At 42.0% G+C, this 24,569-nt stretch overlaps 1 protein-coding gene across 1 annotated transcript in view; it reads right to left on the bottom strand.

Annotated features, from left to right (window-relative positions):
• The window catches only part of ITPR2 (inositol 1,4,5-trisphosphate receptor type 2), a 425,687-nt gene that overhangs the window by 333,025 nt on the left and 68,093 nt on the right, over window positions 1-24,569 (bottom strand). Inside the window, exons 3-5 of the mRNA XM_070410528.1 lie at window positions 8,555-8,670; window positions 7,680-7,766; window positions 3,369-3,527 (exon numbers count right to left, since the gene is read on the bottom strand). Coding sequence (XP_070266629.1) covers window positions 3,369-3,527; window positions 7,680-7,766; window positions 8,555-8,670 — 362 coding nt within the window. The remainder of the gene's footprint in view (window positions 1-3,368; window positions 3,528-7,679; window positions 7,767-8,554; window positions 8,671-24,569) is intronic.

Raw genomic sequence — 24,569 nt, 5'->3', positions numbered from 1 at the left:
TAGAACCCACAACCAGGTATATGCCAGGACCAGGAATTGAACTGTGACCTCCTGGTTCATAGGTTGAAACTCAACCACTGAGCTACTTCGGCCAGGCACAACTTATATATTTTTAAGAGACCAGCCACATAACCAAAATGTTGCAAATTCTAAGGTTTCATAAGAACAGTATTCACAAGGAGAATCTAACATTAATTCATTGATTTCCAGGTCATGTTCCTAATGATTACTTTGACTAACCAAGCTGAATAAGACTTTAAAATGAAACAAGCAGTATGCCAATCACAAGAAATAAAAGGAACAGTAAGAGGTGAATGGAAGAATACGAAAGAGGGTAGGAAATAGTTCCTATTTTCAAAGAATACACACCTACTTAGATAACTTGGTAAATATAAACCTTGGTGAGATTCTCAGAAGAGTGCAGCCTGGGACCTGATCCACTGACGAAGTCAGCTGCCTCTGAGAAGCTATCTATTGAATACAGAACTTGAGGATAAAGTCATTTTCTGCCACATCACATTTGCTCTAGTGCACAAACATCTAAACATTTTCAATTCCAAAAGCACTTCTATTGATTCTACATACCAGCCAGGTGAGATTCAAGCTGGGATCTTACTGAATATTAAGAATATTCTAATGCCATTAGCAGCTACCCTTCTTTTGAAGTGGCACCTGGTGTGGGGGAAAGTACCTTGCAGTAGAAAGCAAAACTATCAGTCTTAGTCCTGCCTTTGCTATAAATCTAAGGCGTCCAGTTTTACAAAATAGCAAAATCTACTTGCTATTTGAAGCGTCTCTTTCCCTAAGAGTTGAATTTTTCTCTTGATTGAAAAAGGCCTATCCTTCTCTCACTTTTAAAATCTACCATCATGGTAAAGAACTAATGTCTTCTTAGATCAAAGTTGAAAATGAAAAAACCGACTATTCAATCATGGGAAGATGAATTAAAATAAAATATTTATGTACTCTGCTCAAGGCCACCCCCAGGGACTTTCTAGCTACTCACCAGCAAGCAAGGGCTTCTACACAGCTGGAAGTTGAGGAATCCATGAATCTATTTTCTACTAAAACTATCCCATAATTCTTTAGACATATGACAAAGGTACAGAAACCACTGCTTTTTGAAGATATAAGCATTTTTCTCCCCAGCCTCATTCTTGCATTTTATTTCGTAACCAAACATCTTGTTGGATACTTATAACCTAAAAGTAATTGCTAAATAGTAAAATATAATTTTAAAGGTCCTTTGAACCTTGCAATTTCCTCTTCTAAGTTTAATATGATTTTTTTAAAAAAATCAGTAAATAGTAAACCTTTTGTTGTGAAGTGATAGTATCTGCATTTGCCTCCAATAAAATACTGTAGACTTAATATTTTAGAAAAAATGCTGCCTATTCCTAGGGAAGAAAATGAGCATTTTAGTACAACTATTTATGTGGCAAATGCAGGGTTGTGGTTGTGCTTATGCTTTCACGGCATCCTCCATCACACACAAAAGCTACACGGTGGTGAGCAACGACAGTGAGCCATTTCAGCAGACAGCAATGCGGGAGGTTGTTTTAGCCATGCTTTATGGAGCACATCTATACAAAAGGATTTCCACGGCACCGAACAACTACAATGTCCACTTTAACCAAGACCTGGTGTTTGGGCGGTGGCTTGTTTTTATTTCCGCAATACAACTAATTATTCTAAATAGTTCATTACATTCAACTCTCTGTTGGCCCCATAAAGGCATTTGGAAGCAGGGAAAGAACAGACAGAATAAATAAATAAACAGGATAGAATGCATTTTTTAAATCTACAGCTAATCTAATCACCTGGTATATCCAATCATTTCATCGCATTCCTTCAGAGCTTGAGCTCGTGTTTTGTCTGTTTTGACATTTAATTTTCATGGGCCTCCTAAAGACAGGGACACTACTCAGTGCGGGGCTGGAGAGGGGAACAAGCAAAACAAGGAAGGGAATAGGTTGTTCATAATCAGCCCCTGAATAATTGAGAGTTGATTGTAATTAACTACCTATTCAAAGTAAAATATATGTATCATGCTCACAGCACACATCACTTGATGCCAAAAGAAAAAAAAAAAAGGTAAGACTTGTTTCTTGAGGAATCAACACAAGACTTAAAGTGCATTACATCCCTGCATGCCATGCTGCACCCGAACCTTACCTAGGAGGACATCACCAGATAATTTATTAACAAATTAAACCATGAAGCTTGCATCCTGTGGAATAGACTTTGTACTTCAAAATTCACTGGAAAATAGATTCGTTATAAAAGAAGACATTTCTAAGACAAGAAACATCCAACACATTCAAAATATAATTGAGAAAACTATCAGAATAATTACACATTTATATTGTTCTGAACTTATAATGTGGGTTTTTTTTTTATCTCAACGATTTTTTCTTAATCACCTGACCCAATATTTGTGGGGTATTCTATTTAGGAAACTTATTTAGTATTGACTATCAATCAGCAAGTATTGAGCATCTCCTATGTGCTAAGGACTATCACCCGCTGCTTTATTACACATAAAACATCTCACTGTGGGTCCAATTCAGCGGTTCTCAACCTGTGGGTCGCCACCCCTGAAAATACATCCTGCATATCAGATATTTACATTACGTTTCACAACAGTAGCAAAATTGCAGTTATGAAGTAGCAACAAAAATAATTTTATGGTTGGGAGTCACCACAACATGAGGAACTATATTAAAGGGTCGTGGCATTACAAAGGTTGAGAAGCACTGAACCATTTCACGTAATTTTTATTTTCACTACTCCGTAAACCAGCACAAAATTTAGCAACTGCCAACATTTACAGGAAACAATATGCACATGTTCCACACCATAGGTTCAATGCCATCAACAAGCAAGGGCCAACCTATAGCTCCTCATACATTACACATCTATTAAGATGTATAGACTGTAGACAGTAGACCGTAGAGCCAGTGAACAAAATACCAGCATGGTTCACTGTGTTACTGTATTAATTCAGAGGAGCAGACATGATGTGCTAGGCAGAGTTCTGCTTCCTTACAGCCAGGCTCCTTCCTGATTAGGCAGAAACGCAAACCCCACCTCTCTCTTCTAAAGCACAGCCAACATTAAGGTTACTTAAGTTCCCTGACACAAATTCGAGTTGGAAGGTGATATTATATTAATTTAAACTTTGTCCTTTTAAAATTCCCAAGCATAGTTTGTATGACAAATAAGTGCTTTTAACCTATTAAAATAGGAATATAAAATAATAGGTGAAGACTGAGAACTCTAATTCCTTGTTAGTTTATGGGTTCTCTCATTAAGAATTATTGTCTTTATGAATGCACTGTTATTCTCTGAATTTTATATGTACTTACATTGTCCCCCTCGCTTCTCAGCTTCCAGAAGGGATGGATGTAAAACCAAGACCCTTCATTTCCTGCAGCGTCCAAGGACACGCGCATGGCATTCTTCTCCAGCAGAGCAGGTAACCTCTTGTTGACAGTCAGGTACTTGTTGCTCTTTATATGCAGTAGCTGTAGGGAAGACAAGGGTTACCCCTTATTCCGGGATCTCCTCTGTTAAATACATGTATACATTCATGCACATATCATGTACCCACATAACAAGGTACCCATTAAACAAAAACTCCAAACGCACCAGCTTTCCAACTTGACTTCTTTGGGTTCCTCCTCACCGCCACCCCCACTTCTGCTTCATAAAGAAGTGGGCACATGAGGAAAACCAGGAAACAACTCTGACTGATTTTCATCTCATTATAAATAATAAAATAAAACCAGGCTTTTCAAAGGGACCTGGAAGTTCCCCCAAACCACACTCCTGCACAGCCACAACAACAGACCACTCTAAAGAAAAACCACAAAACTAAAATAATGTACAGACCCACTTAGTATTAATAACCATCCCTGCCCACAGACATCCCCAATCCTTGCTCTGTCAGGAGGCAGACGGCGCAGTCTACACGGGCTGCACAACTTCTACGGATGCTGAGCCACCCCTTCTCAGATGAGCCCGGAAGCGCCGTTTCTTGGATTTTTTTTGCATTGCATGAACAAAATTTTTCCAAAACATTATTTTACTGAGTAGGAAGACTAAAACAAATAACCTTCCTCTCTATTGTTACGATCGTTTCAAAAATGAATGTTATTTAAATACAATATAAGAAGGAAAATATCTCAAAATAAAGAGCAATTCTTTTTTTGTTTTGGTGAGATATTTTTTTGTTAATTTTAGAGAAAGAGGAGGGGGGAGGGAGGGAGGAAGAGAAGGAGGGAGGGAGGGAGGAAGATCAGCTGCTTCCTGCATGCCCCCTATTGGAGATTAAGCCCACAACCCAGGCATGTGCTCTAACTGGGAATTGAACAGGCGACCTTTTGGTGCATGGGATGATGCTCCACCAACTGAGCCACACTGGCCAGGGCAAAGGCAATTCTTAAAAAAGAAATCAGCTTTTTGAAAACCTCATTATAATATCCTTGGTTCTTATCCTATATAATAAAAGGCTAATATGCAAATTATACCCTCGGGAGTTCGACCAACTGGGAATTTGATTGCTCGCTATGATGTGTGCTGACCACCAGGAGGTAGTGCGGAATGACGGAAGTCCCCAGCTGGCAGCCGGAAGCCATTAGGGACCCTACCCATGCACAAATTTTGTGCACTAGTTTTATCATCTATAATAATAAAAGTTTAATATGCTAATTAGACTGGACAGCCGAATGACCTTCTGGACATCCTTCCGGATGAAGCCAGGGCTGCGAGGGCCAAGCCCCTTGCATGAATTTCGTGCATCGGGCCTCTAGTAAACCAATAAAAACCTTCATGGGCTAACAACCCCACTTCTTTTGGATTCACCATGTGAAATCTGGGTTTTTTGTTTTGTTCCTTTTTTTTTAATGTGTTTTTTATTGTTGCTAGTATTATAGATGTCCCCAGTTTTCCCCCTTTGCCCTCCTCCACTTGGCTCCCACCCCACCCCACGCCTTCACAGCACTATTATCTCTGTCCATGGGCTACGCATATCCTATCTAATAAAAGAGAAACATGGTAATTAGCCGTACCTCTGCTACGCTAGAAGCGAACATGAGGCTTCCTTGCTTCAGTGACGGAGGAAGCCAATGTTCCCCGTTCCCCGCCTGCATCTGCTGGCCTCTGAGCTTGCAGTTTGAAACATTGTTACAAATATAGAAGCTAAACAAAACCCCAGAAACCTGCTTTCAGCCAGCCGGGATCTCAGAGCTGAAGTTGAAACAGTGTTTCGATTATAGAACCCAAACAAACCAGATAGCTGCTTTCAGCAGCGGAGGCCTCAGAGCTGGAGCCAAGCCTCAGAGCTAAAGCTGGCCCAGAATAAAAAGAAAAAGAAAAAAAGGAGCAGTTGGGAGCTTCAGTCACCCGCCAGCCTGAGAAAAAGCCCTCAGCCCCTCACCCAGACTGGCCAGGCACCCCAGTGGGGACCCCCACCCTGAAGGGTGTGTGACCAGCTGCAAACAGCCATCATCCCCTCACCCAGACTGGCCAGGCACCCCAGTGGGGACCCCCACCCTGATCCAGGACACCCTTCAGGGCAAACCAGCCGGCCCCCACTTGTGCACCAGGCCTCTATCCTATATAGTAAAAGGGTAATATGCCTCCCAGCAATGGGATCAGTGGAGCCTCGAGGCCTCCCGGCACCGGGATCAGCATGACAGGGGGCAGCGCCCAAACCCCCTGATCGCCCTGCGGCTCTGTGTGTGATAGGGGGCGGGGCCACAACCTCCCTATCCGCCCTGCTCTATTCGTGACAGGGGAAGGCACCCCAACCCCCTGATCAGCCCTGCTCTGTGCCTGATAGGGGGGAGCTCCCCAATCCCCTGATTGCCCTGCTCTGTGTGTGACAGGGAGCGGCGCCCCAACCCCCTGATCGGCCCTTCTTTGTGTGTGACAGGGTGCGGTGCGCCCCCCCCCCCCCACATGGGCCCTGCTGTGTGTGTGACAGGGTAGAGCCATAACCTCCCCATTGGCCCTGCCCTGAGTGTGACAGTGGCGGTGCCCCAACCCCCTGATCGGCCCTGCTCTGTGGGTGATGGAGGGCGGCGCCCCAACCCCCACCACGGGCCCTGCTCTTTGTGTGATGGGGTAGAGTCATAACCTCCCCATCGGTCCTACCCTGAGTGTGACAGGGTGCAGCACCCCAACCCCCTGATGTGCCCTGCTCTGTGTGTGACAGGGGGCGGTGCCCCAACTCCCCTATTGGCCCTACTCTGTGAGTGACAGGGGGAGCTCCCCAACCACCTGATGGGCCCTGCTCTGTGCGTGACAGGGAGGAGCTCCCCAACCCCCTGATCGACCCTGCTCTGTGCGTGACAGGGTACGGAGCCCCAACCCCCCTGATGGGCCCTGCTCTGTGTGTGACAGGGGGTGGCACCGCAACCTCCCCATCAACCCTGCCTTGAGTGTGACAGAGGGCGGTGCCCCAACCCCCCAATCGGCCCTACCCTGAGCGTGACTGAGGGTGGCATCGCAACCTCCCGATCCGCCCTGCTCTGTGCATGACAGGGGGCAGCGCCCCAACTCCCCAATCGGCCCTGCTCTGAGCCTGACCAGGGGCTGCACTTAGGGATTGGGCCTGCCCTCTGCCACCCGGGAGCAGGCCTAAGCCAGCAGGTCGTTATCTCCCGAGGAGTCCCAGACTGTGAGAGGGCACAGGCCGGGCTGAGGGGCCCTCCCTCCCCGCCGAGTGCACAAATTTTTGTGCACCGGGGCTCTAGTATGTATATAAGTTCTTTGGTTAATTTCTTCCCCTACCCCAACCCTTCCCTCTGAAATCTGTCAGTCTGTTACATGCTTCCACGTCTCTGGATCTATTTTGTTGATCAGTTTATTTTGTTCACTAGATTCCACATATAAGTGAGATTATGTGATATTTGTCTTTCTCTGACTGGCTTATTTCGCTTAGCCAAATACACTCCAGGTCCATCCATGCTGTCGCAAAGGGTAAGAGAGCCTTTGACAAACTGGTTTTTATAAACATGCCTCACCCCTGACTTCACTAATTTGTTCAACTGTTATTTTCCCTTTGACCCAGTTGCCTTATTATTTCTATTTTATTGCATTATGTGGTATTTCTGAAAATGCCTTACATTCTTTTTGGAATAAGGTGGGGCATATAGTAACAAATAACCAAGTAAAAAGCTAATAAATCTAGTGAAACACAAGAAAGGAATGCAGCTGAGATAAATCAGTGTGCACACTAATTGAAGTAGACACTCTCTTAATAACAAGTCAAGGACAATCCCCATCAAAAAGTACAATTTGAAACTTTCCTCTCTGTACAAAATGAAAAGATAAAGGTTCATATGTTACACATAGCCCCATTAATACTAAAGGGCTATTTTATTACATGCCCTAATGCCTTTATTACATGTTTCTCCATCTTTTTCTTTTTGATGCAGTAACTTGTGGATGCATCTAGAGAAGCTCACTTCTTAATGTGTATATACCAGACTTATTACTCAACACCTGGAATAGTGTGCTGAATGTCAACTGGAAATATCATGTCATCTTTAAGGACCACCAAAGAACAAACTACTGCACCCCAAAATTTTAATGCTATTTGGTATTCCAACCAAATGCAAATTATCCACAAAATATTCACCTCTTTTAAGGGAAAGTAAACCGACACTTACTTGGATAACATTACTGTATTTCACGATTTCTCCCAACAGCTTCTTATTTTCTGATTCATTTTGTTTTTGTTCCAGTTCTGCAGCATGCTATAAAATGATTATCAAATATTCAGTGTGAAAACATTGCAAACAGAATGCAATAACTGACAAAGAAATAAGGGGGTTTTTAGGAACGAGGAGCACAAAGGATGCAACCATGAATAAAACAGGTTGGTTGCTTTACTCCTGGTGCTTAGGGTAGGGTGGCAATCATTAAATACATGATTATAATATAGTGTGATGATTCTCTTAATTTAATGCTGAAATGTGGCCAAAAATATCTTGGGAAGTTTTTATGTTGGAAATTTCAGAAAAGCCCTAGGCTCTGTGGTCTTATAATTACTTTCAGAGGAATATGGCTAGAGAAACCAGGACAGTAGATGAATTTCAAAAGTCTCAAAATATAGTTTCAATGCTGAAAGTAACAGAAATTTTAATGACACAAATTAAGTCTTATCAAATTTGTACTCAGCCAAATCAGAAACACCAGACTTTCTTTTTCCAATCTTTCAGAAAAAAAATAATAAAGTACTGTGCCAAGTAAAATATAACTGGATCTGCTATTCCTACAGAGATTCTGAATTGGTTTCCAGTTTGATGTGAATCTCTGAATTTGTCAGGCACACCCTAAAAAATAGCAGCAGGAATGTATTACCTACACACCAGGAAATCAGGAGTCACACCCTGTGACTTAAAAGTCCCTTCCAGTTTCAATGTGTTGCTACTATTCTAAATCTCTGTGGATTGAGTGAAATCATGAACCAAGGAAATAGATTTTTTTGTTACTGCTGTACCAGGTCTACCCTAAGCCAGACAAATAGAAGCCTGGCTCTTACCTGTAATTTCTTCAGCAAGGCTGCCTCTGTGTGGTTCCCTTGTTTGGCTTGCTTAGCTTTCCAATATTGTTTCTGGGCAGAATATCGATTCATAGGACACACCTTAAAGAGGCAGTCTGTGACAAAACAACAAACAAAATCATGTAACTGAGAAGATCAGCCTTTCTTACATTTTCCCATTAGCCTAAGCACTGGAATCTTGGAATCCTGAGAGTAAAGAATATTTAAAGGTCATTTAGCCCATCCTGCAGCCAACTCTTGAATTCCCTCTATTACATCCTGTTCAAATAACTTTGTAGACTGTGAAAATACCCACTTCTTCATTACTTTAAGTTTCTTAAAGGGTACTTTAGCTGGAGTAATTTATAAGGAAATCAAACCAAGGTAACCATAATATTAGAAGCACTGTTTATAATAATGGGGTATGTGGTCTCACAAATTGAATAGAATGACATTAGTGACGTTCACTGCCTTATATGGCTCTGCACAATTAATCACTCATTTTATGTATCTTTGACAGCAAAGGGATGCAAACAATAGAAACAATCACAACCACCACATTTCAGTCACCCATTCCCCAAGTTTCCACATACCTGGGTGAATATGAAAATCTGAGACATAGTGTGTTATAGCAGGGGGGAGAGCAAAAAAAAAAAAAAAAACTAAACCAAGATTATAGTCCTAACTCTCCCACTTAATATCAGAATAGGATATCTAGTGAAATGACATCATTAGTGATATCTCTAAGTCAAAAGGCAAAAACTGCTTTTTCCCTTTTTAAAAAAAATCTTTTCAAATCTCACTTATTTGTTATTATAATGGCATAAATAATAAAAAATTATGATTGTAAACTTTTAAAGGAATTTTTTAAATTCAGAAGAAATGGCTAAATTCTGTTGGTTGACACCCCGCCTCCCATAAACAGACAGGCTATAGAAAACTAATTATTACTTCAGAGTTTAAAAATTATTGATGACAGTGTATAAATTTTGTATAAGTAGCAGAAAACAGGCACCTTTGAACTGCTAAAAGTAGGGTGAGAGACCATCACAAATACAATATGACACAAGAATCACCACTGGGCACATGTGTGTGAAAACCAAACAACTAGACCTAAGAACTGTTTTCCTCAGCAACGTATAAGCCCTAGAAATTATTTCCTATATACTAGCCTCTACAAAGAAACTATACAAATTTTTTAAGCACAAATATAGAGGTTGTTTACCAATATCTCCAAATGAGTGCTCCTGATTTAATGCAGACTATTTGACTATCCTATACGAGGCAAGTAACCAAACTCTACATTGTGTTAGTGCTGCAAAAACCCAAAACCTTATTTAAGTAGAAATGAACTCTAATCTGCAGTCTACACTTCTGACCTCTTTCATGTCTGAGAAGAAAAGAGAAAAACTGGGTTTGCCATTACTTCAAGTTCCTAATCAAGTTCGTTAGGAAATGCTCCTTTGACAGAGAAAATGTTTTCCTAAGTTCTACCCCACCCCAGTAGCGCTCCTAATTAGTGTTATCTTTGGGTAGCTAGCTAAGAAAGTGTGTCATGATCCCAATTGTTGGGGCTGAAGTTGTTGTGAAGTGAAGCCACACATCCTGCCAAGCCAGGCATCCCAGCCAGGGGGTGTTGCTGGGTGCTAAGACTCAGACCCTCTCCTCAGAAAGCTCACAGACTAGTGGGTAAGACAGGCATCTATCTATGTGTCCAAGTTTCACCCTGGAACTCTGGGGAGGTGCTGTGGGGCATGAAGGTGCATGTGGTCAACTTCACCAGGGAAGGCCAAAGAGTTTTTCCAAAGGAGAAGACACAAGCCAAGTTTCAAGGAACCAATAGGAATTCAGCACAATGCCAAAGGGGTTCAAATGCTCTGAGGGGAGGGGCATTCCAAATAGAGCAATGGTGGGAACAAAGACACAGAAGATTTGAATGCTGAGGGGCCCTCTTACCTTTCAGGGAGGCTAGGGCTCAGGCTGCGAAATGAAAATGCAGTGGTTTGCTGAAGTCAGGGTCTGGAGAATGCCATGTACTAGGCTAGAGGGTATTATCTCATGGAAAATCTCAAACACCATGTGCAAGGCGATGTGAACAAATTGGCGAGAAGACCAGCACCAAGCCAGCGTGCTGAGAGACAGTGAGGACCTGCAGTTGGGCTGTAGGGTAATAGCTGATTTCAAAGAAAACATCAGAATCAACAGGCTTAATAATCTGTAAGATGGGAGGGGTGTGAAGGAGAGGGAACATGAAGATGGCCAAATGAACAAGTTTCCACCCACGCTGTCTGAGATACAAAGCCTTCGATCTCAAAAGCCCTTTCTATTTGCAGGGCCTTACTGTTAAGGTCCTCGTCAGCAATCCCCCTCAACAGGTGGCATCACTTTTCATATTATAGTGAATAACCAATCTGCTCCACTACTATTGTAGGACTATTGTGGTTGATGGGAGGGAACGAAGGGCATACAGACTTCTGTAAATTTGCTTAGTTGATGGCAGTGGTGGTGGTGATGGTGTGTGTGTGTGTGTGTGTGTGTGTGTGTGTGTGTAGTTCTCTCTGCCTCTTTTAGAAAACAGAAAAAAAAATCAACTGGGCTAGTCAGATATTTTGTCTGATTCTCAATTTATTGCGAAATGCAAGTGTTAAAAATACCTGTCATGCCTAATTCAAAGGGCTGCTGAGATACGCCCAAAAGACAATCTGTGTAAAAGTACTGACGCTGTGAATTTTAAAGCCCTCTTATAAATGTGAGGTATTATTATTATAATATTGCTTCATTAGTTCAGCAATAGCTTCACTAAGATTAAGAGCTGACTAAGCCCTAACAGAGCTCTCAGCACAGAGCAACATAAAGTAGGGTTGTCAGATTAAACTTGAATACACACCCAAAGTGCCCAATTCACAACCAGGTATTAGCCCCTTTGGTTTACAATGTGTTTGTATAAAATTCCCAAATACCCTGAAACAGCATGGCAGTGAGCAGCAGATGCAATCTCCATTACCTTGAAATATCTTATAAAATATGCAGACACAGTCACTAACACCAGCAGGCGTGGAGCCCCGACAAGCCTCCCACATTTCCCAGCCAGCGGGAATCCAACTGTCTCAGAGCTACGGGCTTTCGTCAGCCCTGGTCACCCTGCTTCTCAAACAAGCTCTCTATCTCTCTAACCTAGAGGTATATACACTGCTAACAAGTAGGTTTTAAGGAGGAGTCCCATCAGAAAGCAGCCCAGTGTCATTTGTTAATTATGTTAACAACAGTCTCTTCATCATTTCAAGACCCAAAGAATAATCAAAAAGGAAAAGTTGGCCTCATAGGACAAACACCAAAAGCACAAATAAAAGGAAGGAATTTGAGTTAATTTTTTAAAATCTGAGAGCAAGCATTTTGCAGAATTTCAGAAGTTGAGAAATGTTAGAAATCTGGCATAACGTGCTACGTTCAATCAGGCAATATTATAAGAACAATGCATTAGAATTACAACTTTTTTTACAAGTGTGGAAGGAAATTCAGCCCACAGAAGTGTTCGCTTTAAAATGAAAGACGCAAGGGCCTCTTCAGCCTGCTGACAAATGCTAGTGGAGGGAGTAAATATGAAAGTCATTTGAATGATGTGGAGCACCAAATCCATGGCATGTGACCCTGTAACTCAAAGAACCAACCTTCCCACATGATTCCGGGTAAATCTGGCAGGAAACCAGTCTAAACCTCCACTTACAATACCTATCTAACTCGCTTTGAAATGTTTTTGCTTTGTGCCTATAAAAACGCTTTCTAAAGTATTTGTATCCAGGCAGTTTCTGCACCCAGAGCTGTCTCCAGAACTCCATCTGGGGCTATTATATGTAAAGTTCAAGTTACGCAGTGGCCAGCAACTTCCTTTGGTAATTGGTGGAAGGAGCACTTTCTGTTTCATTTCTCCTCCCTCCTAACATTTAAATGAGGCAAGACATAGTACACCATCAGCAAATGCCTGTCACAAAGCGGGCATTCAACAAATGGCTCTTTCTTGGTAGCCTGTAAAATGACCTCATATGATTACAGAGAATGTGGTTGCCAAGGCGTTTATTATCTCCAGGTGGAGAAAGGTGGGGAGGGAGGCAGCTGGAGCTTTTCTCTTGGTGATATAAACAGGATGCAGCAGAGTTCAATGAGACAATGGGACCTTCCCAAAGATAAAACAGAAAGTGGTAAGAAAACTCTCCCTAGGGTTAGGGACAGGCAGACAAGACAGTTAGAATTCACAGTTGGTCAGGGGAGAGGTATGCACCCAACCAGCCTAAAATATAACTGTAGCTCTGTTTATTCAGTTTTTCTAAGAAACACATCCTGAAACGGTGTCTGTACAAAGCTCTTTATGCTTAGAAGTTAAAAAGGAATGTGTTCTCCTTAAGCATAGGAATTTCATACTGAACTTTTACCCCCTTTGATCACAGCCTACAGCAGGCGTGGAGAGAGTATCAAACAGGGACAGTGTTCTCTAGAACGTTATAAAAGCCAAAGAGAATTTACATTGCAGGTGTTCGGAAACATTAACATTTACCACAGCACATGGGTGGGCAGCCGTGAAGACTGCAGAATAACTTCCTCCAGGCAAAAGTCCACTATTTTACTACTGACCGAGGGAGGAAAGTGGCCTTGTGTAGTTACAGACTGCCAACATGTTAGAATTCAAAGGGGCTTCCAATGTTGAGGCATCAATAGGAATGCTATCAAATCTCAGTCTCAAACATCAATTATCTGATTCATACATTGATGGGTAAATACTCCAAAACAAATAACACTTTACTTTTTTTCTTGCTCCCTTTGGAGTGAATAAATTCAAAAAATATTCAAATGCATTGATGCTAATTTTCATTCTTGTCTAAGTTTAATTTTAGGATTAAGCAAACCATTCCACTACACATAAGTGGAATTTCTTTCCCAAGAAATCATAACATATAATTTTTTATTAATTTTCCCATTCTCAAAATGTCATTATTAACACAGATAATCAAAAAGTGTAATAAGCAGACTGATTCAGAAATCAAAATGCAATCTGTAAATCCCATTACACAAATATCAAGTCCAAAAGAAAAGAAATGGAAATGAATTTATACATATACAAATGTATGTATATCTATATATAACATATACATATATAAACAATATATAATAATTTATTTTAGATATTTATTGGTATTTTATTTACAAGTATATGTTTATGTATACATATAAAACCTCACTTAATTATTCTAAAACTCTCTGAGGTGAGTGTTAGCTTTTAATATGAGGAAAGAGAAACTTGGAACATTTTTCCTAATCTCAAAGCTAGTCTTTAGGTTTCATCCAAATCAATCTGTCTCCAAAACCCATCTTCATAATTTAATAAAAGATACTCAATATTTCTCAAATTAAAACTTAACAAATACATCTATGTACAGTCACTGAAATTAAACCACACAACCTGACAGTGTAGCTGTGTCTGGTTTCATACCCCAAGACCTGCTGAATTTTTCCTACAAGGACCCAAAAATGTATTAAAGAGACCATCCGAATATCTATAACTATGGCCTAATAGAAGGAGCAAGTAAGAAATACCTGAACAGGGGATTTTACTGCCTCAAGTACTCCACTTGGAAAGTAATAATTTTTAAATAGCTGGACAATTAAACTGTTAATACAAGTAAATTAACTTTATAGAAATAGCATGGCAATAAAAATTCCCGGCTTAAAAAAATGTTTAAGTCTAACACAGGCTATTTTATGCCATTATAGTTATGTAATAGAGATATTCAGATTGAAGAATTACTTGCTGTTCATTGGCTAGTGACTGAATTAATTACTATCCTCATATGGGACACCTAGAACAAATTCAGTTTCTTGTGCCAGGTCCTCTGTGAGCAGAGATTGATCCACAAGAACAAGAGAGACCATGGAGTCCTAAACGCCATTATTGTAGATTTATGCCCAAGGGAAACTGGCTCTCTATTGATGATTACCACCAGAAAGCATCTACCTCTACAGGTAATTTAGGAGTCAATGGATAATAACTTTAGGGCAGTGTTTTACAAATTGTAACTGTGCACACCAGGTTTGCAATCAATGTATTTGGTCCCAATCAGCCTCTTTTGCATGGAGTGGAATGGAAAGGAGTGGAGTGGAATGGAGTGGGGTGGGGTGGAGTGGGGTGGGGTGGGGTGGGGTGGGGTGGAGTGGGGTGGGGTGGAGTGAGGTGGGGTGGGGTGGGGTGGAGTGGAGTGGAGTGGAGTGGAGTGGAGTGGGATAAGAAGAGAAACAGAGAACACTGCAAGTAGCAAGTAGTCTTTCAAGAAACTTTTTCAGGGGGACTGGGGGGTATGCGTGTGTGCATGTGTGTGCGTGCGTGTGTGTGCATGCGTGTGCATGTGTGTGTGTACATACATACTAGATTACAATGTAAAATGTATTTTTTACTGAGTGTTGTAATAAAGTGAAAGTCACAATTTTCAAGGCCTACACAAGTACACAGGTTAGGGTTAAAGGCAATGGAAATTTTTAAGAAATAGAAAGAGAGAGAAATCCTGTGGGCAAAGGGAGAGGAAGCAAACGGCCAAATGAAAAATTTTTTTGGCTCTATGACTTCTGAAAAACACAGAAACTATCCTTTTAGTAATTGAGCAATAAACTGTTATATAGGCAATTACAATGGAAGAGGAAGAAGCCCTTTTAAAAATATCTTTTTTCCACACTCTGGTTGACCTCTACCTGTACTGTAGCACCCATCTCTCTGATGCTACCATTCATTAGCTAACACGTTTGCAGGGAACTCTACATGCAGCACCTATTATGTGCTGCAGGAAAGATGATCAGAATCTGTAGAAAGAAACTCCTGCCAAGTTGCCCAGGAAACAATCATTGGATGCCTCTTCTTTCTTCTCTGAAAGGCCTTACTGTCTGTTTTGTCTCCTATTAAAATGCAAATACCTGAGAAGGGAACACACTAAGGTCTTGGTTCTCAGTTTAGCAGTGGAGAGAGATACAGCTCCCTGGGTGGGGGGGCGGGGGGCGGGCGGGGGGGTTGACTGGTGCTGCAGATCTGGGGAAGGAACCTTTCAGGGTACCAACATCTGGCAAAATATGTGGGAAAGTTGTCTGTCAATTTTTCAGATGACACTGACTGAGGAGAAATAGCTAATTTGACATATAAAAATCTACATTTTCAAAAACCTCTACAGGACAAACATCAGCACCACTAAACTTTAAACAAGTTTAAATATAAAGTTCTGAATTTCTGTTCAGAAAAAATTCAACTGCTTAACCAAGACTATTAACAGCTAATATTGGGGTAGGTGGCGGGGGCTGGGGGGAGGAGCGTAGACCTTAGGCTTGCATTCAACTTCACATAATTAAAGTGACCATACATCCCTGTGTGCCCAGGACAATTCTGGTTTATGCCTGTTACCTGAGCCTAATTATTATGTCTGCTTTCATTCTCAAAAGTGTCCTGATTTGAATGATAAAGTGTATAGTCACCCCAAATATAACAAATGAATACTGTGATGGGGGGGGGGGTTGAGGAGGGGGGCTGAAAAGCTGACACAGCCATTTTGGCCTGATTAATGTAAGAATGGAGTATCAACGAGAGGAAGTAGAACACATCCAGACTGCTGGGCTCAATTGTGCACGTCCAGAATATGAAGTTCAATTCTAGGTGGCACACTTAAAGTGGCACCTCATAAAATAGCCCGTATCTACTGAAGTGAGGCAAATGGGAAAGCACGCAAAATGTAGAAATCAACCATAGTGGGAACTGAGAAAAGAGTAGGTGTAATCTCACTTTGTATAGCTAAATACCTACATGTAAAAGAGGGAAGAAGTTTCTTCCTATGTCGATCTAAAATCAAAGCAAAATTTTTTTCAACGTAAGGAAAATCTAGCCAGCAACTGCAGAAGTCCCAAAAAATACAAATTAACCAGAGGCGAGTAAACTTTTACTGTAGTGCACAGGCAGAGCTGATGAGAAATGCTGCAGAAGGGACCCTGCACTGGGAAGGAGGTCCCTTCCACCTTCTGTTTTATAAGGGGAATCGTGGGGGTGAATGGCATGGAGAGGTAGAGTCCGTTCCTTTATTCAGTGATAAAAAGGTCAGGCCTCTCACCTGCCTCAGCTGTATTTATCACATGTGACTTGGCTTGGTGTCTCACTTTTAAAGAGACCAGGAAATTCCACCCCTGGACCATGTAAAAATCTCCTACTATTAAATACCTGCCAGTACTAGGTTAAAATGGACAGCTAAAGCATCCCATAAATATTCACTATGATTACTTCCAACTTTACACTCCAGATGAACAAATGCAGTTGTGTTTCTATCTCAGAGCTTTACTAGTAGAAGCATGATGATTGTTATTGTAATACTAGAGGCCCGGTACACGACATTCGTGCACTGGGGGGGAGGGGGTTCCTCAGCCCAGCCTGCGCCATCTCACAGTCTGAGACCTCGGGGGATGTCCAACTGCCGGCCTGCGGGGGGGGGGCTTAAGACGGCAGTCAGACATCCCCTGAGGGGTCCTTAGTGCTGACACGGAGGCGGAAGAGGCTCTTGCCACCGCCGCTGAGCTCGCCATGAGCCCGGCTTCTGGCTGAGCAGAACTCCCCCTGTGGGAGCGCACTGATCACCAGGGGCAGCTCCTGCATTAAGCATCTGCCCCCTGGTGGTCAGTGTGCATCATAGCGATTAGTCGTTCTACCGTTCCATCAATTTGCGCATTAGGGTTTTATTATATAGGATTTTCTCTCTTAAGTACTTTATTTGGTAAAATAGTCCTAGATTAAAAGATGAGTAGAATATCAAAGGTAAAAGAAATGATAAACTAGAAACATCTCCCTCCCACCCACACACACACATAAACAAACAAACATACGCACACAAACACACACTAACAGCAGCTAACACTGAATGGTCAAACATCCTGATAAGAGCTTCACATGAATTCATTAGTTTTCATAGAAAAATATGAGACAGATACTATTATTATTCCCATTTGACAGATGGTGAAGCTGGAGCTTGAAGGTTAGGTCAAAGTTAATAAGTGGCAGAGCTGGGCTTCAAACCCAACCAACTTCAAAGTCTGTGCTTTGATGCTCTAAAGATGGAGATGGAAGGGCACACATAATCAGCTACTTTCTAGTTTGAAAAGCAGAGCAGTAAAATATTGGAAAGCTGAGAAGTGGAAGGAAAGGTGGGACTGGAAATGAAAACAGGCTGGATATGAAAAGTAGGGACCTGAGAGATAAGATAGCAGAGTAACTAATGCAGGAGGCAGGCCGTGGGAAGTATAAGAAACAATTGTGGCATTTTCTTCTCCCTGCATTTTTTGTCTTCTTTCCAACCTATCCTTGTTATTTCCTCCATAACTTTAAATTTGCTTAATGTTCTCTTCCATAATTTCTTAGGTTCTCCCTCATTCTATGTCTTTCTGTTTTATCTCCTTCTGTTTTCATAATCATTTTCTTCTTTTTACCTTCTCTTATTTCACCCGTTCTTCAATATTTCCTTTATCTCTTTTCTGAACTTTTTTCCCTCTCTCTCCCTTACATGATTAAAAAATTGTGCTTAAAGTATATTACTCTTTTCTTCAGATAAGATCATATCTTTCATATTTCAAACAAAAATATTGATGAATAAGGCACTTCCTTATCAAACTCTACTTAAAATTTAATTGCAAAAGCAAAACATCTATCTAACAGTAGGCATGCAGCCAGAATGTAACAAGTATTCTTACAAGTCAACTACTAGTAAATAACACATACAGCCCAGTAAGGCATGAACAGACACATCACAAAGAAGATCTATGGAAGACCAACAAGCACATGAAATGATGCTCAACATTACTGGTCATTGGGGAAATGCAAATTAAAACTGCTAGCATAAGTAGCTACATATTAATAAAGGAAGGGAACAAAGGAAATCAGTCATTATTAAGCATAATCAACTAAAGCATAAGCCAGCTTTGCTAGGAAGTTGCAACATTCATAGGAACCCCAGGAATTGCAGCATTGTCCCACCAAGGGGATTAGAGTTCATCCCTCCCTTGTGTAGGGAGGAAGGACCAGCTTTCCAATCTCCCCAAGGTACAACCGGCCCATCCCCCCAGACCATGCAGGGGTGGGGGTGGGGGGGAGAGAGACAAGCACATGTGCAATAGAAGCCAAAATGGCAAAGGAGAAGGTGCTTCTATGAGGCAGGTGCAATAGGAGCCAAGATGGTGAGCACAGAGGCCAGTCTGTCTAGCCTGGGAAAAGGATCAGATTGGATAAGGAACATGGAACCTCAGAAGATCTAAGAAATAGATTGGGCAGGGGGTTGGCCCAGCAGAAGCCCGTGAAAGACTGAGAAGTTGATTGGTTATTTTGACCAATATCTCTCTCTCTCTCTCTCTCTCTCTCTCTCTCTCTCTGTCTGGAACACATGTTCAACCCGTTCCTTCACACACCTTCTCTCCACAGTACCCATGTGGCCTTGCAGCTGGGGCCAGTAGTTACACAGACCTCAAGCAGGCTCCAAGCCCAGCTTGGGTACTGAATACAGCAGCGCCAGCCAGCCAGCCAGAGCACAGCCAGGAACTGGACAAAGCTTTGATATAAATTAAACTTTGGCATGGCACTGAATCTCTGGACATTGGCCCTATTTGGGGGCCTGCTGAAGACAAGGTTGGACTTCTTCCATGGGGGAACTGAGGGAGATGGGACATTGGAAACCTGGGGACAGCCTTCAATTTTCACCCAAATAAGTCTTACCACACCACAATCTCCCAAGCATGGGTCTCTCAAAATGCTTTCTTTGTGATCTTGTGAAAGAACCCCACTTCCACTGGCAAGAAAACCACAATTACATGCCACTACACACCCACCAGAAAGGCTAAAATTAAAAAGAATAACAATATCACATATTGGTGAGGTGTAGAGCAACTGGAACACTCATATATGGTACATACATACATTCTGACACTCATTCATGGAACAAATGCAAAATGGTTCAGCTTTCAAAATGTTTTGGCAATTTCTTGAAAAGTTAAGCATACACTTAATATGTGATCCAACAATTCCACTGCAAGGTATCCATGCAAGACAATGAAAACATATGTCCACACAAAGCCTTGTATGCAGATTTCCATGTCAGCATCCTATATAATAAAACCCTGATATGCAAATAGACCGAACGGAAGAATGACTGCTCACTATGATGCGCACTGACCACCAGGGGGCAGATGCTCGACACAGGAGCTGCCCCCTGATGGTCAGTGCACTCCCACAAGGAGAGCGCTGCACAGCCAGAAGCCTGGCTCACAGCTGGCAAGTGCAGCAGCACTGGCGGGAGCCTCTCCCACCTCTGAGGCAGTGCTAAGGAGCCCTCGGGGGATGTCCAACTGGCAGACATCCTCCAAGAAGTCCCAGACTGCAAGAGAGTGTACGCTGGGCTGAGAGACCCCCCGCACCCGTGCACGAATGTCATGCACTGGGCCTCTAGTTATTTATAATAACCAAAAGGGGAAAGAGGAGGACAATCCAACTCTAAATGTGGCAGTATGCTTGAGCAATGGAATACTGCAAGGATGAATCTCAAAAACACCATACTAAAGAAGCCAGACACAAAAGTCTATATTTACATGATGCCATTTATAGGAAATTCTAGAAAACGTAAAAGTATTATCACCCAAAAGAAAGTCAGTGGTTGCCTGGAAATGAGGTGAGAACAAGGATGGACTGCAAAAGGACAAGAAGACACTTCTCTGGGGTAATGGAAGAGTGACTGCAGTGTTGGTTGCACAACTGTATACATTAACCAAAACAACTGTATACATTAACCAAAACATAGTGAGTGAATTTTACTGAATGTAAATTACTGTGCAATAAAAGTGAAAATGTACTACTCTACTTGTATATGGCCCTCAATTGTTTACTTTTCTATGGATCAGTGGTTTCCCATAAGTACTCTTAAAATAAAAGATTAACTCTGAACACACAATAAGGATTTGTTGTTGTGTGGGCTGTGGTTTACTTGCTTTGGGAGGAAGAAGACGGGGGTGACACGTTGGCTACACAGCAGGAGCTAGCTGGCTGCCCTGCACGTGGTAGCTCTCCAAAATATTTGGGGATTGACTGGTAAGGCACACCCAGGAGTGAAGCAGGCAGATCTGGTTGAACCTGGTGAGACAAATTTTCCTAAACACAGCACAAAATAAAGACGGGGCTTACTCCAAAATTTAATGTTAATTTAGAGAAAAGAATAGCCTGGAATACCCTGTCAGACCTGAAAGTGAGGAGCCAACACAGACTACTGAGTCCCATCTAAAGGACTTGTAGAGGTTCCCACTGAACACAGATGAGACTGAGCATCAGCATTAATAACTGAGCAGGATCAAAGTGCATCAGCATCAAAATCTTTAAAAATATAAGAATTCATGGTTATAAAAATACTTACTGGTCATCTTTGGAGGTTAGCGTACCAACTCATTACTCCCAAAATGAGTAAGTAAAGGAAAAAAAATAAGCATTCAAAAAGAAAGATAAGGAGTCACGATTTAAGGAATCATCTGTTACCTAATTGTTCTAACAGTAATTATAAAGTATTTTAGAGAGCCACCTTCGTGCATGTCATTAGAGATGCTAGGATATGTCTACTGGGGGATGCAAAATAATACTTCTGAATAAAGGTTTTGATACTTTATTAAAAAAATAAAGATAAGAAAAGGGAAAAGTATATAAACACAAATATAGTACAAACACAGAAGCATAATTACGCTACCCTGCAAAGTAGAAGCAAGCTGCACAGAACTGTACAATGTGCTCCCAGTGTTGCGAAAACAGTGTTGCAAATCTTTACATGCTCAGTAAAAAATCTCGGAGGATAAACCCTTAAACGTGGTTATCCCTGAGGAATGGAAATGGGCATCGCAGAGGAAGGAAAATGATTTTCACTTTGTACTTTTATTACTTGTGTAAAAGTTTTAAACCAATAAATTTGTAAACAAAAAATTCATTTTTCCAAGAAAGAGACGTAATTTATTGTGGACTATTTAATTGTTAACTTCACTTAGTCCACACATGTTCTTCCCATGGAACTCAGCGATTGAGGAGCACCCAGTAATGCCCCCGTTAAGAAAATGTGAGACAGGAAACGCAACAGGACTGAGAAGGTAAGACTCCTGGGGAGGAGGGAGACCTACCCGGATGCCAGCTGTCCCTGCAACCACGCCGAGGCCTCTCAGCCTGGGAGTCCCGTTCAACGACAACATATTCCTTTTCACCTCTAGCAGTGAAGGATACAATCAGAAAAGTTCTCAAATGCTAGCGGAACTGAAACAAATGAGGAACCCACAACAAGTACAACGACTTCTCCAAGTGCTACAAGTGCTGGTGATTCTTACCTCTTTTGCCAACTAGGTCAGGGTCTCTGTATTCGCCAGTTTTACATCTGTGCATATATGGTCAGCCATATGTCTACATCAGTTGACAGTCACAGACTGGAGTGGAAGATCATAAAGAGTCAGGAAGATGGAAGAGTATTGATGTTTTAAGGCATCACAAAATAGAGAAGGTTCTTAATCTGGGAACCATGAGCCCACAGTTGGATGGGATTCATAAAGGTCCACAAATATCCTAAAAAGTGTTAGAAAATGAGTGTGTGTGTGTGTGTGTGTGTGTGTGTGTGTGTGAGTATGTGTGTGTGAGTGCGTGTGAGTGTGTGTGTGTGTGTGTGTGTGAGTGTGAGTGTGTGTGTGTGTGTGTGTGCGTGAGTGTGTGTGTGTGCTCGTTCGCAGGTGCATTTTCTATAAGTCAGCCTATAGCTTTTATCAGATTCTGAGAGGGATCTCAATCCCTCAAAAACCTGTAGGAACAAACCAATCAGGGAATAAACCATTATGATCATCTTAGGCTCTCAAGCTGGTAACTACACAGTGAGTCACAGGTAGCTATGAGCTAAATGCTGCCTTGTTAATCAACAGAAGAAAAGTGCATAAGGAAGGAGAGGATTGTTACAAGATGCTTTAAAAGAAAGAGGAAGGGGCCCTGGCTGGTGTGGCTCAATTGGTTAAGCGTTGTCCTGTGCACCAAAGGTTTGCCGGTTCGATTCCTGGTCAGGGCGCATGCTGGATGCTATTGTTGTAGCCAGAGGAGAAATTATGGTGATTTGGATCAGGTCAGTGAGTTGGTAAGAAATCAGATTCTAGCTATAAACAGGGATCATACAGGCTAGATCCCTGGTAGGGGGTGTGCAGGAGGCAGCCAATCAATGTCTCTCTCTCTCTCTTTCTCACTCTCTCCCTCCCTTCCCCTCTCCCTTCCTCTCTCTAAAAGTCTATTTAAAATCTTTTAAAAAGTGTGGGGGGTGGGGACAGAAAGAAGAGTTGATCCTAAATGTGTGCCAGGCAGGGAAGAACTCTGGGAGCAGGTGTGCAGAAAACTAAGGGAGTGCCCAGCACCAGACATGCGTGAACAAGCATGTCTGTATGATGTGGAAAGACAGATGAAGACGAAGAAGAACACAGAAACCCCACTTCTGTGTATTTACCCAAGAGAAATGAGGGCTTTTGCCCAACAAAAGACATGCCAAGAGTGTTTCAAGCAATATTATTCATCATAGCCCCTAACTGCCCACCAACCAGAGAATGGATAAACTTTGAGGTATTCATAGAACAGAATCCTAAAAAGTAATGAAAATCATGAATTGCTGCTACATGCAACATCAATGGATTACACAGACATAATGTTGAACAGAAGAAACCAGCCACAAAAGAATATCTACTTTTCACTCCTAGATATATACCCAAGAGAATTAAAAACATTCATCCACTTAAAAACCTGAACATGAATGAATATAACATTATTCATAATAGCCAAAAATTGGAAACAACCCAAATTCCTATCAACTGAGGATAATTAATATGGGATATACACACAATGGAATATTACTCATCCATAAAAGCTAAAGATTTACTGATTCATGATCTGACATGGATAAACCTTGAGAACATTATGCTAAAGTCACAAAAGGCTTGTATGTTTCCATTTATTTGAAATTTCCAGAACAGGCAAATCCGTAGGGGTAGAAAGTAGATTAGTGGTTGCCAGCGGTGGAAGGAGGGGAATGGGAAGTGCCTGCTAATAGCTGAATCGATTTCAGGTGATGAAAAAGTTCTAGAATTCAAGAATGATTAATGGTTGCACAAACATTTGAATATAATAAAAACCACTGAATTATGCACTTAAAGGGTGAATTTTAAGGTATGTGAATTATCTATGTACCAGAAGCCAAATGCACGAAATTCATGCAGGGGGCTCAGCCCCCCGCCCGCCACTGCGGCCGCCTCTGCCTCGGCCCCCGCCCACCACGGTGGCCGCCTTTGCCTCGGCTTTGTCTGGAAGGTCGTCCGGAAGGATGTCCGGTCTAATTAGCATATCATGCTTTTATTATTATAGATTACTGACAATATTTCCCATGCAGTACTTTACACTCCCATGATGATTTTGTAATTCCTGAAACACCTAACACTATGGTCCTGCAAACCCCACAGAATCGTGTCTAGCACACAGTATGTGCTCAGTGAAGCAATTTCACCTTTCCAGTTGCCTGGATTAAAAACCCTAGAGACATCTTTGACTCCCATCTCTTGCATCTCATGTCCAAAATAATAAAATCCCCCATAGGCTCTACTGTTAAAATGTATCTAGAATCTGATTTCTTTCCATCTCACTGACCTGATCCAAATCAGCATAATTTCTCCTCTGGCTACAACAACAACATCTGGACAAGTCTCCCTGTTTCTGCCCCTGCCCCTCTGACTGCTGATTCTCCCCATGGAGGGGGGCGGGGGGAGGGGGCCAGTGCTTAAAGATAAGTAAGTCAGGTCCTGCCGGCCTCCACTCAAACCCTCCAAAGGCTCACCTCCTCCATCACCCCAAGGACCATCCTGACCTCACCTGCTACCCCCAGGCCATTCACTAGCTCAGCCCCAACCATCCTTCCTGCTTGGTAGTCCCTGCACT

This window comes from Myotis yumanensis, unplaced genomic scaffold (genome assembly GCF_028538775.1).
Source record: "Myotis yumanensis isolate MYYU_CA2020_CCGP unplaced genomic scaffold, mMyoYum1.0.hap1 SCAF_3, whole genome shotgun sequence".
In the NCBI taxonomy this organism is placed as follows: domain Eukaryota; kingdom Metazoa; phylum Chordata; class Mammalia; order Chiroptera; family Vespertilionidae; genus Myotis; species Myotis yumanensis.
This window is presented reverse-complemented; position numbering and strand designations above follow the sequence as displayed.